Raw genomic sequence first — 19,227 nt, forward strand, 5'->3', positions numbered from 1 at the left:
TGCTTGTCAAGCCTTAAACATAACAAAATTCGCAATAAATTGCGTCTTTGAATAACCTTTAAAGTGTTTTAAAAATCAAACTACAAGTTGTATTCAAAAGTCGCTGAACAAATGTGATCAGTATGAGGAGTAAAGCCTACAGTTAAATTTTTTGCTCATATTACAGGCCACACCCGGTATATGTCTTTTTAAATTTTCTACTATACTCTCTGTTATATTATAGTGTTAGTTACCGCGCTAAGGCTGTAACAAATCAGCACGGCACGATCAAGTGTGTTGAAAAATATTTTATTGCCAGTACTGTTTGTGCAAGTGTAAAGTGAACATACATGGCGGAAAATCTTGTAAAACCATACCATAATGAGCCGGATAATTCAGAAAATTGTCGACTTAAAAAGAAAAAAAAATATGAAATCAAAAAATTTCGATGGAATTTGAAGACTGCGACATACGAGCCTGTGGTATTTATATATCAAGTGTGTTACATGATAATAATAGGAACTTCCCAAAATGTGATGTTAGAGAAAGCATGCAGAGTTAACTTGGACCTTGGTGACGATATTTGCACCTCTCTCAGACTTCAAAACCAAAGTGAAAACCTTAAACATCACGAAGAAATTCTGCAGAAATACGTAGCACCCAGTGTGACCCTGCGCACGTATACGATCCTTAGTGTACCATGTATCCTGCTGCTTTTGACAGGTTTCTTCAGTGATAACACTGGATATAGAAAGATTATACCAATGATCCAAATAGTGGCACAGATGCTCATATGCGTGAATAATTTGGTGCAAGTATATTTTATGAAGGAAACTGGCCTGTATCTCTTCGTGGCGGCTGAAGCTTTGTTGGAAGGCTTGGGAGGAGGCTACGCTTGTGTGCTGATGACAGCATTTTCTTACATGGCAAAAGTGACGAGCGTAGAAGACAGAACGTTTAGGATCGGTCTGTTATACTTTTCTCACTCAGTAGCTATTCCAGTGGGTCTGGCGATCGGTGGCCCCTTGCTGAAGCATTGCGGTTATTATTGGTGCTACAGTTTGTCTGGATGTTTGAGTCTCATCAATTTTATGTACAACTTGTATTGGATCAAAGAAGCGAAAAGAAGTATTGAACAAAAACAGGTAACATTCTAAACAAGGTAGTAGTTTACTACGGGTCATCATCATCATCATGTCCTGGCCGGTTTCGGCCACGGCAACTGGGTTTGTACTAGCTATTGAGAGCAACGATCGTACGCTCTCAGGTGGCTGATGTTGCCTATTTTTGCACTCACCGCGAGTCAGCATCTCTCCAACAAATTGTAGTTGATGACTGCAACTCTGAGTAAAAGATGCGGTTAGCAAATCTGTCATTCGACAAACGGGAGACACGACTACACCACGTGTATAGTTTATTCCACCCATCATGTAATAAATTCGATAGGTACACATTAATTGCGTAAACGTGACACACGTGCCACCAGCTGAGATTACGACTCAAAAATATACAAACAATAAGAATACTTTTACATGAAATGGTATCGGTTTCCATCCTTACATGGTAGATATTCCACCAATTGGCATGAAGCGCTTTGCTTCTACTTTCATTATGCACACTGCCAAGGAATGGAATTCCCTGCCGGCGTCTATATTTCCGTGTTTTTATAACCCGGCAACCTTCAAATCAAGAGTGAACAGGCACCTTCTGGGCGAGCTCGCTCCATCGTAGGCCACGTCTACGCCTCGGCTAGTCTGTGGCCATGAGTAAGCCCATTCATAATTAAAAAAAAAAAGTTTAACGTAACCAAACTGGTTTTAGCACGACGGGAGAGGATTTCTCTACTTCCTCCGCCTCTTCTTTGACTTCACTAATATCAGGGAAACGGTGCGCGTCGTGTTTAAGAAGGGGCCGAGTAATCGGCGCGTACGCATCTGCATCATGCTGGCCATAGTAGGCGTTCTGTTTGGACCTGCGTATGGTGAGCCTATGTTCAGTCAGCAGCAAAAGTTGATAGGCGGACCAGGTGTTCAAAATTATCTTGACGCGACATTATTGTAAAGAGAATAAGAGCGTGTCAAGGTAATTTTGAACACCTCGCCCGCTTAGCAACTTCTGCTGCTGACTGTTCTTTACACTCAATTGTCTCAGAAACAATTGTCATAGATTCCTTATCTGCTTTGCCTAAAAGTTGACTGGTAGAGAATGCCCTGTGGCATTAAGTTTGCCTTTTGTACAGAATAAATTATAATATGTAAAGAAATTACTATAGTCCAATTATTTTTCATTTTATGTGCAATTAAACACAATCTAGACATAATTATCGACTGGATTTGAACGGTGATTACCTTTTGTACTGTTTCGAGCTCCCGATATTTCGAAGCAGTTACATGCATCTTGTTCAGGGGTAACTGAATACAAAAGGTAATCACGGTTCATATCGTTATAAGTCTAGTGAAATTAACTGTGAATCATTCAAAACACAGTTCAAAACTGTAATTACACAATCGTTGAAACGCCAATCGAAACTTATAATATACATACCGGGTGTGGCCTATAACATGAGCAAAAAATTTTCTGTAGGCTGTACATACTGATCAACATTTGTTCAGCGACTTTGAAAAATAACTTGTGAGTTGATTTTTAATACACTTTAAAGTTTATTCTAAGATGCAATGTATTGCGAATTTTGTTACGTTTAAGGCGTGACAAGCAACGTCAATCACAATGATATGGCGTGGCGATGGCGTCCATTGAAGATAATATTTATTTTGTATGAAAAATAGGGAGTCTAAATACTTCATAATTTTTAAAAGTTGTTGAACAAAAGTGTCACCGTTTGAGGAGTACAATCTATGTTTTAATTAGGTATTTGCTCGTGTTACAGCCCGCCCGCCACACCCGGTATATGGAAATAGTCATGTGACATTTCGTAGTATCTATCATCGTCACCCCGATATTTTTTTTGCCATCTTGACTTGGCCCCCTGGCTGACAATAGAAATAACATGTTGTGTATTAATTACAGGGGAACTAGCCGTAATATACATGTCAACGAGGTACCGGTTCGGTTGGGATGAGCTGCAGTTCAGCATCTACCAGACATACAATTTCGTTATTCATACCCTTGGTAAGTAAGACATCGGTTACATGCTAATTCTGGCGTCAGGTCAATCCATCATTCCATTCAAGTTTTGACTGATGCCAGAATGATGGAAAATGGACACGGTTAGACGATCAGTCCAGATTGACATCGGACATTGATTTCGGCTTCGCCACAAATTTTTACTCACGCCACTCGCCTTTTTTGAACTCTCTTAAACAACGGTTGCATAAAATACTATACTCGTATCTGTACTTTCTTTTGTTGGCTTAAATGTCTTTTTGGAATTTTATTTATTGACATGTCCCGCTGTTATTTTATAATTTTAATTATGTGCATGTATTAGTTTGTATGATATTGTGTAAGATTTTTCTAACACTATATCATATTGTTATAGAAATAAATAAAAGAAATGAAAAAAAAATTAAACTACTTAATTTGTTCACACTCCCCGACCACTGCTATATCTGTTATTGACGCGAGCGAGACGGACAGTCGAATGATATTTAACACAAAGACAAAATGTAAGTTTGAATTGTACTGCAACTCAAAACTGTTTCAGGTACGGTGTTCTCTCTCATAGTATTCAGCAAGATATTAAAATGGCACGATTCCTTGCTGGGCATCATTTCTACGATCAGCAAGATCGTTGGCTCCTTCGTATACTGCTTTGCGGCCACGGCGACGATTTTCTACATGGGTGTGTAATAGTAGATTGTGTCTTAAGGGAGCAAAATGACATATTTACGGCGTGGGCGTACATTGAATCCTGAGTATACATTGATTCAAGTGTTAACGCCCAAGGTGAGAATAATTTTGCCACCATGTGACAAATACAGGTTTTCACAACACCTATGATGAGGAACTTAAGTACTATGTTTCATAATATTATTTAAGCTATAAAAATGATAAATAGATCTTTAGTTGGTATCTGCAACTATGTTTACTTGCAAATTATATTTCGTCTATGTAGTACCAGGAACAAGAAATTATTCAAATAATTTTAATCTCCACACAATACAATCATAAACATTAAGAATGACTCACGTTAGGCTGGCCCGTGTCCGACCCGGAGCTTCCGGCGCATCGTTTTTATGGAAAGCATCACGTGGTCGTCTGTCATGTCATAGAAAAGTAAGCGCCGGAAGCTTCGGCCCGGACACGGCCGGGTCTAACGTGAGTCATCCTTTATTTGTCTTTCCTACTAAATTCCACTTAAGATAGCTTTATTTTTATATTTAGTACCTAAGTTGTTTGCAGCTTAGCTTTGTAAATAAGAAAAACCAGCCCTCGCATAATGAAGGATTCCATACTTTCATATACCTAATACAAAAAGTCATGTAGGTACTACATCTACAAACAAAAATTTATAAAGAAGGCGTATCTTCGGGGCACTTTCGTCGTTTTAATTATAAGATATTTAAGTTTTTTCGGGTAAAACCCATTTATGGCTCATCCGATCATATTTAGACGATCAAATCGTTCTTAGCAACCTAAAAGTTATTTTTAAAGACCTAAATATATATTGATGTGCCACACGTTAATTTCACTTGATTTTTTTTTCACTTCTAATCGCTGTGAATTAAGGACAGAGAAAACAGATCTTCTTATTAAAAAGATATAATTTGATATTAACCACTAGCTTTTCGGTGAAGGAAACCATTGTGAGGAAATCTGCGTACCTACACCTGCGAAAAAATTCAAAGGTGTATGTGTACAGTCAGCAGCAGAAGTCGCTATACACTCCAGGTGCTCAAAGAGAGGTAAACGTTTAAACTGTCAAAAAGTTGTTGACTGTTCTACCATAACAGTCAACGTGTCAAATATATCTGAACAATATGGAAAAGTAGACGTTTAAAGCATACATGTATGGTCGTATATTGAATGAATAATAGCTATGCTAATTTCAGGTAGAGTCTGTGCGGAAAGAGAAGAGTCGTGGGATTTGAGGGCGCGCCAGTGCTATTTTATGGTTTTTGCTATGCTGACAACACTGGTCACGTGATTATAGTACGACACTAAAGGTCATGATACTTGAATCCCTTTTGTTCCGTTTTTTTACCATGGCTTACGAAACGGAGCCTGGTGGTGGTGTCGGCTCGTCAACTCAATCCTATGATTTAGCGCAGGCACTGTGATGTATGTACTTATGTAGGTAGGTATAAAAATGAGTATATGTACCCACACACACTATCTATAATAAAACAGTCTTGCATGAACGCCATTGTGTTTCGTTTAATACATTCTAGCACTAGTTTTCTTTTTAAAATACACTTGTTTTTATATCTCAGATACTAAAAAGTGACTGCGATTGACAAAACTGCTAAAACTATTTAAGAATCTGCCCAATACAACTGTAATTTTAGTACCAAACAAGATACGAGTCTCATTTATGTACTGCCTAATCTGTGCAGTCCAACAGTTATTAAAACCGGGTAGATCGGGTAGAAATTGGGCAATAGAACTGTAATTTTATCTGGGATATATTTCACCCATTGTAAACTTGACTTGTAATGTATGTGTACATTATTAATAATAAATATGAATATGAATAAAAATAGTGCATAAGTAGGTAGGCCTTATTGGGGATATGTCCGGTTCTCTCATCTCACGATATTTTGCTTCGCCGAAAAGTCACTGCTAAATATGAAATATAATTTCATAACTAACAGAACCTACAAATAAATAAATATTTTATTAGAAAAAGTTTTATTCTTTGTAATCGAAGTCTGAATTAAAATATTCAATGTCACTTATGTTTGAGCTAGCTTCAAAACAACCAGGGACACTCATAGAACTATCTTCATCTGAACTGGATGTGCTTGAATCCGGCACGTAGATTACGAATTCTTGTATATCACCTACTTAGCGGTCTTTTATTCGAGATACCGTAGGTACGTTTACACAATCCTGAAAAAAAAATTACATATAAATATGCATAAAATGGCAAGTATCAAGACTATTTGTCAGTTATTTTAAAGATCATGAATGACCTGCATATTTATGAAAATTAATATATTTTGAATGAATATACTTACCGATTATGTACCGGAGACAAGTTACTTAGGGGGCTTATTAAATAGGTAATTATTTAATATTAAATACAACATCAATACCCGCGAATAGCGGAAACACGTTCCGCGACTTTTTGTAAGTCGATAGTCGGCTTTTAGCCGTTTTCTTCCCGCTGACAAAACCGAACAATGTTAAATATAATTTTCCTTGTGGTTTTATGTACGGCTTTATCGTGTTTTGAAAATATTTTATACATAAAACTTGCGGTTTTTGTTAATAAAAATGTACATTGACAGAAGTTTGTTTACTTTTTACAAGACAGGTGTCAAAGGTTTGATTGCCATATAAAATTTAAAATGTTAGTTCCCGTTTCTGCCACGACTCTTCTCTTTCCGCACAGACTCTAAAGCGTTTTGACAATCATCGAAAGCAGTACAGTCTTGTCATCACATACATCTATCTCACGTTTTGCCCTTCAACCATTGACAGGGGCCTGTCAGTCAACTTACTGCAAACTATTTCTTTTATTGAATAGAATCATCAAAACGAATGAGTGACACATAGCGAAAGCTAACTGAAGCCGAATTTAGAACCAATTGTCAAGGCACGTTGTGGTCTTGTTACTAAGGCGTTTGCTTTTCAAAGCAGAGACCGCGGGATCAAATCTCAGTCGGACGCACCTAGAGATTACAGCCTTTTTTTGGGTTTCATTTCTATTATTAATTTGTAGTTTTATATTAATTTCGCATTATACGTTTATATGTTTTTTGAAGGTATGTCACATGTAGCGTATGTACGACTTTCTAACAGGACGTTGTAGGTTTGAAACCGCAGTGGGCGTTCCTTAGATTACTCCTGTCCGGAATGCCAATAACAACAATAAATTCAAAGATATACAGAACGAAAGGCCAAGAAAGAGACCCATTAATGTTTAGGTCATACTGAACAACTTTTACTATGGGACCAACCCCGAAAACGCGGAAAAATAATTGGAAGTTTCATATATTTTGCTGGTCTGATGTTGAAATTTTCTATGGGAGAGTAAATTTTTTTCCGGGGTTTCGGGGTTGGTCCCATAGTAAAAGTTGCTCAGTATGACCTAAACATTAATGGGTCTCTTTCTTGGCCTTTCCTTCTGATACATACTGTATATAACTCCGTATACTCTATCCTCTCTGCTAAGTTGTAAAAACAAAATTCGTCATTCCTATGGTCAACAGTTAGCATAATTATTACGTAGGTAGGTAGTATGCATGGCAGTGATGGTTTTATCGCATAGGTACATCTATAGAAGAGGAGGCACCGTTCTTGTGGATCATGAGTCCAACCAACATAATTTTTAAGAAAAAAAACCGACTTCCATGGGGGCCGATGAAAGATTACTGTAGATGGTACACTATGTAGAAAAGGAGGTAAAACCACCCACTTTTCTACTAGCATTTCGCTTCTGTATAATGGCTCCTCTACAGGATGGGCCAACGCCGGCCACTCCAAGGGACGCAGCCATGCGGTAGAATGAGATAGCAATATCACTTGCTCCCTCTAACGCATAAATGCGTCCCTTGGAGTGGCCGGCGTTGGCCCATCGTGAAGAGGAGCCATGAGGGTCGTAGTTCTAGCCTAACCTAACCCACTCCTCAGATAGCAGTTCGGTTCTGTGCGGATCGCAGTTCGCACCTAATCAAACCTACTTTTCAAGTAGCATTTCGTTTCTGTAAGGCTCGCAGTTCTAACCTAACCTAATCCTTGTTCGGTTCTGTGAGGATCGCAGTTCAAACCTAACCTAACCCACTTAATGGCGCATGCCGTGCGGTGTACGGGGGTTTAAGCGGGAGGGGCTAGTAAGATTGGCATCATCGTACTTTATACCTACATTAATTTTATGGTAGGTAATCATAGTTGTTTATTTAGTTAAGGTATCATAGTGGTTTTCTGGATCAAGGTCCGGGTCCGAGTCCGGGTCCGAGTCCGGGTCCGAGTCCGGGTCCGGGTCCGTGTCCGGGTCCGAGACCGGGTCCGAGTCCGGGTCCGAGTCCGGGTCCGAGTCCGGTTCCGAGTCCGAGTCCGAATCCGGGTCCGAGTCCAGGTCCGGGTCCAAACCGGATCCGGGTCCGAACCGGATCCGGGTATGAGTCCGAGTCCGGGTCCCAGTCCAAGTCAAAATCGAAATTCGTAATCACCAAACGTGTACCATGCGTCATTGAAGAGTTCTGTTCTGGTCATCATCAGCAGTTCCACTTCATCAAATGCGACAGTTTTTAATGTAAATGCTTGATTTTATGATGAAAATACAAAAAAATCTATACGTATGCCTTTAATATTTGAGGAGTTCCCTCGATTCCTTATGGATCCCATCATCAGAACTCGAGCTTGACAAAAATGTGGCTTAAAAACTTAACTTGCTTAACGAACATAACGAAAAGGAAAAATCGCCAAACGTGAACTATGCGTCGTTTAAGAGTTCTGTTCTGATCATCATCAGCAGTTCCACTTCATCAAATGCAACAGTTTTTAATGAAAATGCTTGATTTTCTAATGTAAATACAAAAATCTCTATACGCATGCCTTTAAGATTTGAGGAGTTCCCTTGATTCCTCATGGATCCCATCATCAGAACTCGAGCTTGACAAAAATGTGGCTTAAAAACTTAACTTGCTTAACAAACATAATGACGAGGACAAATCGCCAACCGTGAACTATGCGTCGTTGAAGAGTTCTGTTCTGATCATCATCAGCAATTCCACTTCATCAAATGCAACAGTTTTTAATGAATATGCTTGATTTTCTGATGTAAATACAAAAATATCTATACGCATGCCTTTAAGATTTGAGGAGTTCCCTTGATTCCTCATGGATCCCATCATCAGAACTCGAGCTTGACAAAAATGTGGATTTAAAACTAACTTAACTTGCTTAACAAACATAACGAAGAGGACAAATCGCCAACCGTGAACTATGCGTCGTTAAAGAGTTCCGTTCTGATCATCATCAGCAGTTCCACTTCATCAAATGTCACTTTTTTGGATGTATATGCTTGATTTGTTGATAAAAACCCAAAAATCACTATATGTATGCCTTTAAGATTTGAGGAGTTCCCTCGATTCCTCATGGATCCCATCATCAGAACTGGGTTTTGACAAAAACGGGACCAATCTGTATGCATATACATTCAATCAAAAAAAGAATTTTCAAAATCGATCTAGTAATGACGGAGATATGGAGTAACAAACATAAAAAAAAATAAAAATAAAAAATAAAAAAAATAAAAAAAAAACATACAACCGAATTGATAACCTCCTTCTTTGAGATTTGGAAGTCGGTTAAAAATAAAGAGAGGAGTCATAGTTGGATATGCTTAACACCTTTACTGCCCGTGCTCCTCACGTGGGGCCACGGCTAGCCTCTATTACAAAGCCATAAGGTTTACATGTTAGATTGGGACAGTGAACGTGTAAAGTTTCAATTCTATTATTTTCTCCTTCGTTCTTTGATCGATTCGGAGCATCATATTTTAGTACTATATAGTATATTTTAGTACAATAAGCGGGCTAAATAAATATATTAACATATAATAATTATTATGCTCTACGGTTTGGAAGAACGGCCGCCTAATAGTTAAAATAAAAAAACCGATCATTCTCGTAGAACCTAAGTACTTATTTATTGTCTAAGTTTGACACTTGACGATAAAGTACTTCTTTAAGAAAGGAGGTGTCAATTCGTAGTTGCTACAGTATTTATTAAAAAGTTAAACAGATAAAATGTTGATGCTTAGTTACCATTGAAATAATAACTGCTTAGCAACTGATGGCACCCTGGCTGCTGACTTACGTGATTGGCAGTGCGTGTAGGTATTAATGACAGCAGCTTGAATTTGACTGCTTAGTTACCACTGACTTTGTAACCGTTATTGTCATTGTGATTAAATAAGGGTGTATGTCTTAAAGAAAAACTCAGAAGTTAAGATATATGTGACGAACTGAAAGCCTACGCTAAAATGACAAATTAGATGTCCTTATTTTTGTGACGATTGAAGTGTATATGTTTTCTTGGACACCTTGCCCGCTCAGGTATATCTGCTGCTGACTGTACTATGTGTAGTTCACAACCCACTTGGGCCCGCGTGGGGACGTAAGTATAACCCAAGCTCTCTTGCTCATGGGAGGAGGCCTGTGCCCAGCTGTAGGGCGTATGTAGGATGAATCATTATAATTATTTTTAATAAAATGATTTTATTTCACAGCTCCTTTGGTGGAAATATTGAATGGGACGTCTCTTCTAGCGATAAGATCCATCATGTCAAAACTAGTGGCTCCTGACGAATTGGGTGAGTACTAATTTTATTAGAATGGGGTTCTAAGCTATTATATCTGTTGTTTTACTAATTTAGCACGATTCTCATACAAGATATAAAAAATAAGGTGGAAACAAGCAATTGAATTTCTTTTCATTGTCTGGATACTGCCCCTAATAGAATAAGATATGAACAAATCGTTTGACGTCTTGTTTTGACTTTAATTATAGGTACGTACTTCAAATGTATTTATTTAAACTTTAATAACAAAACTTCCGTGAGACACAGACATATTTAAATTAAAAACGGGTCACTCACGTATTTTAAGTCGAAAAACGCTCCTGATGACACCCCTCGGTACGGAGTGAAACATGTCAAGCATTTTTCGACTTAAAATACGTGAGTGACCCGTTTTTAATATATTTAATTTTTAAACTTTATTGCACAAATTTATACAAAAGCAAAAAAAAACGGAAAAAAAATGCAAAAAGAAAACGGTCACCCATCCAAGTACTGACCACGCCCGACGTTGCTTACCTTTGGTCAAAAATCACGTTTGCTGTAGGGGAGCCCCACTTAAATCTTTATTTTATTCTGTTTTTAGTATTTGTTGTTATAGCGGCAACAGAAATACATCTTCTGTGAAAATTTCAACTGTCTAGCTATCACGGTTCGTGACATACAGCCTGGTGACAGACAGACGGACGGACGGACAGCGAAGTCTTAGTAATAGGGTCCCGTTTTACCCTTTGGGTACGGAACCCTAAAAAAAGAGTACAAATGGCGAACTTAACGCCTTGACGCATTTTCTACCAGTCAACCATTACCATACCAATTTTGCTTAGTTAATAATAATATAATTGTTACATCGCATCGCATCGCATTCAACGTTCGAGTAATAAAAAGTTTATACTTTTTTAGTAAATAAATAAAATGTATGCGGAACAAAAACTAGCTACTGAAACTGTCTCATTCTTTATATCTAGACCAGGGACCGTATAACCGGTTTTATTAAATACCTGTATATAAACTGTCAAACGAATACCGGTTAAAATGTTATACCTATATTCGAATTAGAGGTATTGCTGTCATTCCGTTTTTGTCTTTATCGCTAAACTACACTAATTGACATAATGAAATACCGGTATTCATTAATACCTCAATAATAACAGGTATTCAGTATACCGGTAATGGTTATCGTATTTAATACCGGTATTCATTGCACTTGATCAAAGAGTAACCAAAAACTTTGCGACAAGAGGTTAAAGTTGTTGTTAAGTCCTCATGCTAATATTGATCGCAGTACAAGCGAAATATTTCATAATTTAACCACGAGCGTAGCAAGTGGTTCGAAATTGCGACCGTTTCAAAGCACGAGGTTAATGAATGAATTAATGAAAAGAATTAACCCCAGAAAACATTTCCATATGAAATATGAGCGCCGCGCCGGCGCGCCGCCGCCGCCATCAAAATTTTCGCGCCGCCGCCGCCGCCAAAATTTTCGCGTCGCCGCTGCCGACACTGCGCTATCGCCGTGGCATCGGCGTGACCTTGTTAGATACTAGAGTCTGTCTAAGCTAACTTTGCACCGATTTGAACAGAACAAAGTGAGGGAGTGTTATTATAATATAAACGTCATATTTTCATAGAAATTTGACATTAACGATGATATTTACACACGTTGTCGTTGCAAATGCTATGCAGATTAGTTTGATCGGGAATTTATTGCTTTTATATAAGGTGCTAACAAATTACAGCTTGGCAAAAAAGAGTAGAAATTAAAAAGTGGCAACACTGTAGTGTCGTCCCGTTTTCTTATATAAATTGGTTTGAAAGGGACGACACTACAATGTTGCCACTTTTTGATTTCTACTCTTTTTTGCCAAGCTGTAGGTACCGATATTTTAAGAGATGGTACTTTATATAAAAACAGTTAACTTTAAATAGAAATCAAGAAAACTTTTCATATCATATTTTTGTTTTATTTACCGAACAAAAAAATAAATTATAATTATATTAAAAAAAATAATTAAAAATAATCATTACGTGCATTTAACCACATAAAGAAAAAATACATAGAGTGCTCATGCTCACTCCATACATCAGTTTTGGTACCAAAAATACTATTCTTTTCGTAGTCAACATCTAGTATCGAGTAACGGAATTATCAGTACTGCTACTTGACAATAGATGTTGCACCGACCGAAAAGTCTAATGCTCAACAACTTTCAGCGAATATTAAACAAGGATTAACTGGAACTTATTTTCAACTCCTTCTGCTTTAATATTAGTTGTAAATAGTTGTTCAATACAATTTTCGTGAGTCGCGACATTTGAGACATCTAGTATCAAGTAGCGGTACTGATAATTCCGCTACTCGATGCTAAATGTCAACTACGAAAATAATAGTCTTTTTGGTACCAAAACTGATGTGTATGGAGTGAGCACTCTATGCTTACTATATTTGTCTATGATTTAACTGACAAGATGTTTAACACTTTCTGTTTTGCCAACAATTGTTTGTGTTAAATGTCATTATCATCAACGTGTCATTTCATTTATCAACGTGAAGTGGCCAGTTAAAAAGAGGTCTCATTTAATTATCTCATTAACAGGGTGTTTTTACGTAGCAAATTTGTTTTCCAATTTTCTCAAACATCATAAAACCTAAATGTTTCATACTTAAATATACTCCAGGAGTCGAGTATTATCAGCTGTAAAAATATTGGTAGCTAATTTGTTAGCACCTTATATTAAGTTCGGATATATAACTTTTTTGGCTAATATGTATTAGACTGCATGCTTTCTCTTGTCTATGCTTAAGCTAAACATGTGGCAGTAGTTAGCGATTCGGTGGCCAGGCAATGTCAATGAATAAGAAATAGGTGATATGGAGTCTAACCTAATACGTCTATTCCAGAACATATCCTCAACAATTGAATGTAAAGGTATGAGCACGATAGTTGAAGTCACGCACACAACAACAAAATCATGTAATGACAGTGAGATTTTGAAATTAATATTCTTTTTAATACAGTTGCTCAAAAAGTGCTACTTTACGTAGCTGTTTAGCGTGCGGAAAGTTGGTTATCTCGAACTAGTGCTTTTTACTTTCCAATGTTTTTAAATTTATACTTGTTCCAATTCACGACTACTTATTGATGAGTGTTAATATTAGTTTCCTTTAAACGTCGTAATCAGCATAAAAACCTACCGTTAATGTAAGAATACGAAAAATATTACATATTTCATATTTAATTACTTACCTCTTCATCATTATAACACGTTTATTTTTTAATATTCAATATTGAAAATTCCGTTCTTAATAAGTTGACTGAATGGAACGGAATAGCTGTCAAACGCCCATAGATATAATATACTTAAAGACGACGTCTAACCGAGCTGTCACTGTTACCACTTTTGTTTAGTGTACGATTAACAATGTTTTTCTTATTTTTTCGCAACTGTATTAAAAAACGTCGTTCGATACACGTGCGGAAATGTCATTCTTCACTCGTCCCGAGTCTTGCCACTCGCCTGCGGCTCGTGGCAAGATATCTCGGTACTCGTGAAGTAATGACATACCTTCCGCACTAGCATCGAAATGTACTATTTTAGGCTTCCGTATTTCGTACCAATATCAAGTTGATATCAACTGTATAAAAGTTTCTTGAAGGTTTTTTTTATAGGCTTTTAATATCGTACGTTTAAGTCGCATTCACTCATTGATTCATTCATACTATTTTTGCGATTAGTAGGTACTCTGTGCGAGCAGTGTGTGTAATCATTCACCTCTCCTGGCGATACGTACATATAATAACTATTATATTTGACTATAGCTACCCGCACTGACTTCGCACGGATAGCACAAAACCTTAACAAATTGTACACCTAAACTAAAGCTTCCTCAAAAATCTTTCTATTGATAGCTGAAATCCGCATGAAAATCAGTTGACGCCGCCGATTCGCCGCCACCGCCAACCAATTTTGACCGGCGAACCTTCGCCGGCTAAATGCCTATCGGGCGGCGCTAGACGTGCGCGCCGATCGAAAATAATTGGGCAACGGCGCGCCACCAAAAAATCCACGGCGGCGGCGTGGAATTTTTTTAACTTTTCAATATTAAGACGTATAATGAAAAGTCATGCTTAACCCTTAAATCGACAAGGGAAAAAAATCTTAAAATACTGTGTTAGTATCATTTTTTTGGTGTTATTATCTTATTAGGTATGTTGTTGTTTATTGTAGAAAAATCATGAAAAAAATCTATTTATAATAGTTTCGAAAAAAACATAGGTATGACAAATATGTTGGATGTTGCCAGGTTCGGTGTAAATAAAAAGATACGCTGCATAATGAAAAGACGTCTAGTATTTTGGACGTTGCCGAATATACAGTACTTTATATGCATAAGGTTTTTTTTTGTCAATATAAAGTTTTTTTTAAAATTAATATAGAATAATTGCTTTTAATTACAAATACACTTACTGATAATGTTAAATACACTTAATGATAACTTATGTTATGAACTAAAGTAAAACCTATTATTTTTATATTTTTCCAAAAAGTTTATAGCTCGTAGGTGGTAAAATTTTACCAGTCATTGGCGTCATTTTATTAACATTAAATCAAACTTAGCGGGGTATCGTAGGATGCAGCAACATCTGAACAATGGTATACAATAATGCATGTAGTTGTAATAAGACAAATAATGACTTAGTGTGGTGTTGGTGCGACATAAAATAGTAGAAATTCAATTATATAACCAGAAAAATTCCGTAAGTACGTAATTATTGCCATTTTTAAGTAAGTATTTTACGTCAAGATCACATTTTTATGTAAGTATTTTAGGAAGTGGCGCCCGCAATAATTTTCAACTATTTCTTATCGGACTATAACCTATTACATATTTTAACGCTGCATAATACTGTCTTATAAAAAAATATTCGGCGCGAATTTTAAACTACCGGCGGCGGCGGCGGCGGCGGCGCGCGGTCTCCTTATGGCGGCGGCGCGCACGTCTAATCGGCGCTCATATCTTTGAGATTATAAACTACATACATAATAAAATACAATTAAATCAACAATAAAAAAACAATTAAAAGAATCAAATGAACGCTATTCAATATTTATTCGTCAAAATCATCACCTAACAGCTAATTTCACCAGCAACATGAAAACGGGCATTCTAAGATCCGAATCTTAAGTATTTACAACTTTACAAGCGGGCCGAACAACGTCCTTGACGAGTAGCGAAGGAACGAATCGTGGTACTACTACAACCGGTATTGGCACTTACTTATTACCGGTAATAGCTTTAGGAGTAAACTATCAAATAGTGGTATTTGTTGTCAATTGGCTAAACCGATAACACTATTGAATACCGGTATTCGAATACCTCTATTCGGAGCTTAAGTGATATAAATACCCAAATTCAAATTACACCGGTTATACCTCAATAATAACCTGTAGTCAGAATACCGGTAACGGTCCCTGATCTAGACTGAGAATAAATATTATACATGAATAACAAAAGATAACCTAAAATAGCATCACAATGGCAATCCCCATCATTAGTTGTTCGCTGTTTATCTTAATCTAGCAATAAATTATGTAGCACCTAGATGGTGACGTCACTGCAGAAGCAAAACAACTGAATGTCATAACTCAGCACTTGTTATTTGTTAACATGCTAACCTATTTTAACATTAGGTTATGTAATGTGTAAATGCCTGAAAAGGTAAGATTTTAGTTATATAAGTTATTAATGTACTTAATTTGCTGTAAACACTTAAGCTTTAATCTATTACACAATTAATTACAATTACAACATTTCTTTTTTTGTTACCTGCACGTGAGTTCCGCAAAAAGAAAAAAATGTATGTTTGATATACCTAAACACATATTCTATGAGTAGTGTTAGAGTATAAAATAGCAGACAACAATTGAAAACCATAATATGAATTAATTAAATAGAAACAAAATATGTGTAGAAATCTTCTTATAGTCGCACCAAACAAAGTCTGCAGCGGATTTGATAGCCCACGCAGTGTAAGTGTTATGTATAGGTACCTACGTCATAATTTCATAGAACTTAGATGTTTAAAATGACACTTGCACTGCGTCTATCAAAATCGCTGCAGACTTTTTACAGTCTGACTATAGAGTTTACCGTCGACGGCGACATACCTACAGACAAATTAAAAAAGAGTGAACTATAGTTCGTTTTTCTTTAACATTAGAAAGAAAGTAAACAATCTTGACTAATCTGCTCAAGAAACTGAAAACGGTGAAAAATAGAGATACTACTCACATTATACACATGAATCGGTGAACGGTGTTGCCGTCCTTTAATATTATTTAATTTCTCCAGGTAAAGTGAACTCCATATTTGGGTTAACGGAAAACATGATGCCTTTAATATACGTGCCTCTATATACCACCGTGTATACACACACCATGGAAGTACTGCCAGGCGCTGTGTTCCTCGTGGGAGCCAGCCTGTCTCTACCAGCAGTCGCTGTTTTCTTGTAAGTGAATAGGAGCGGGTCGAGCGCAACCAAAAATCTAGTTATTGTCTTAATATAATACCATGGTATGTAAATACCAGTTTTCCGAAATGAAAGTGGGTCACTTGGAAAGTAACTTACCGTGTATTGCAACCTGTTTCTATTATTTATTCCATAACATTTTTCGTGTACAAATCATTAAGCATATTAGGTACAAATTTCCACACTATTCACCCGGTTTGAGAACATATATAAGACGAAAACTTTAATAGGTTGCGTTGTTTCATCACAAAGTTCCTATAACCACCTCCTGTCTCCATCATCAGATCAGCTCGATCATCATCATCATCATCTCAGCCATAAGACGTCCACTGCTGAACATAGGCCTCCCCCTTCAGATCAGCTCGATGGTATCATAATATTGCATTGTCATCCGATTTATACATGCAGGCAAACCTTCCTGTATTTTATTAATCTATTCACATTATTATTCACATGAAATCTTGAAATTCGTCAAATGTCTTTTCAATTTGTCCAGCGTATTGACACAAATGTAATTTCACTGTATGCATATGTAATATGTATACCTTGTTACTAATACATAATCAACATATTAACATAAAAATCTTTACCAAAATTAAACTAACATTTTGGTAAAGATTTTTATGGTTAGTTATATTACAGTAGTAAACTATTTAACCTACTCGTAATATAACTAACCATAGAGGTCCGGCCAGCGAACGAAAAGATTATCTCTCATGTCGTCTCGGATATGGGTGAATATGGTAATGACACACAGTAAAGACTATATCACACACAATTTTAAGTAAAACCTGATCCGTGAGAATTACATAAATTACTAATACTTGAACTCTCTGTTTTCAGCTGGCTATTTTATGAACACAGAATAGAAGTACGTCGGTTAAAAAAAGAAGAAATTGGGGTCACAGAGCTACTGAATGGTGCCGTAGAACCTTTAAATAAAGATAATCATGAAGCTATTTGATAAATTAATTGCTATATAGATTAAATACTATAATATTTTAGAAATGTTATTTGGAAGTCAGTAAGTCAGTAAAATTTTCATTATGTAAATAGTATAATTTAATAATACATTGAAATGAATTTTTTTATAATTTTAAATCTAATTAAATAATAAAAATAATTAATAATCACACAAAAACAAATGAACACAAAATAATAATTGAAAACTTAAAAATATTTTAGTAATACATACTTGTTAAATAGTAATTACGAATAAAAATACAGTTACTTTGGCTTTGGTAATGTTGTTATTATATATACCTACCATTATACCTACACGTAAAAATCTACAACCCAATTTTTGTTGAGAGTACCTAAGAATTTTATTAAGAATACCTAACCGATCGAGTAAATCAAAAAGTTTTAGCTGAAGAGCACAGTTTAAATCCCGTCAGAAACTGTCCGACTTCTACTCAACCCAGGGAGATTAGCGCTGTTAGTTATGCGACATTTAGGACCACAGTCCACTACGCCACTATTATAATTATAACACACGTCGGACACCATACTACAAAAACATACATACATATAATCACGCCTATTTCCCGGAGGGGTAGGCAGAGACCACGGATTTCCACTTGCTACGATCCTGACATACCTCTTTCGCTTCCTTCACATTCATAACATTCCTCATACACGCTCGCCGGTTTAGGGTGCTCTTGACCTGGCCTTTCTTCAGGATTTCCCCGATCTGATCAGAGAAAGTCCGCCGAGGTCTGCCCCTTCCAACTCCCACTTCCACTTTTCCTTCATACACTCTTTTTGTCAGCCTTCTTTCACTCATTCTTTCCACATGTCCAAACCATTTCAACATACCTTTCTCAATTTTTGTCACTACATCTACATTCAGTCCACACTTTTCCCTTATCACACTGTTCCTAATTCTATCTTGCAATCTCACACCACACACACTTCTCAACGCTCTCATTTCCACTGCATTCACTTGGCTCTGATGCTTCTTCTGCCATACCCAACTTTCGCTACCATACATAAGTGTAGGCACCATCCCACTAACCCGGGGTTAAGCGGTTAAACCGTTAACCCAGTATGAAATTGTACTGGTAACCATGGTAACTCCAGGTTTAACCGATTAACCCAGGGTTAGTGGAATGGTGCTAGTGGCTTAGGCCCACTAGCTCCATTCATTCGTATTATTAACTTCTAGTGGCCCACAGTATTTATATTAGAATATAGGATTGAATTGCTTATCTTTCATTCTAAACATTAGATATCTACCTAACTAAAACAGTGTAACAAATTTATTTCATTGAAAAAGACAGTAAA

The 19,227-nt window shown here is 36.8% G+C and overlaps 1 protein-coding gene across 1 annotated transcript; it reads left to right on the plus strand.

Annotated features, from left to right (window-relative positions):
• Nucleotides 1-218: 218 nt before the first annotated feature.
• On the plus strand, nt 219-18,085 carry LOC134666285 (lysosomal proton-coupled steroid conjugate and bile acid symporter SLC46A3-like). Its single transcript, XM_063523438.1, has 7 exons — nt 219-1,124; nt 1,801-1,960; nt 3,007-3,108; nt 3,644-3,781; nt 10,340-10,423; nt 16,764-16,920; nt 17,785-18,085. The coding sequence occupies exons 1-7, from the start codon at nt 330-332 to the stop codon at nt 17,903-17,905; spliced, it is 1,557 nt and encodes a 518-aa protein (XP_063379508.1). The 5' UTR covers nt 219-329; the 3' UTR covers nt 17,906-18,085.
• The last annotated feature ends 1,142 nt before the right edge of the window (nt 18,086-19,227 follow it).

The sequence above is a fragment of the Cydia fagiglandana genome, chromosome 7 (assembly GCF_963556715.1).
Source record: "Cydia fagiglandana chromosome 7, ilCydFagi1.1, whole genome shotgun sequence".
NCBI lineage: Eukaryota > Metazoa > Arthropoda > Insecta > Lepidoptera > Tortricidae > Cydia > Cydia fagiglandana.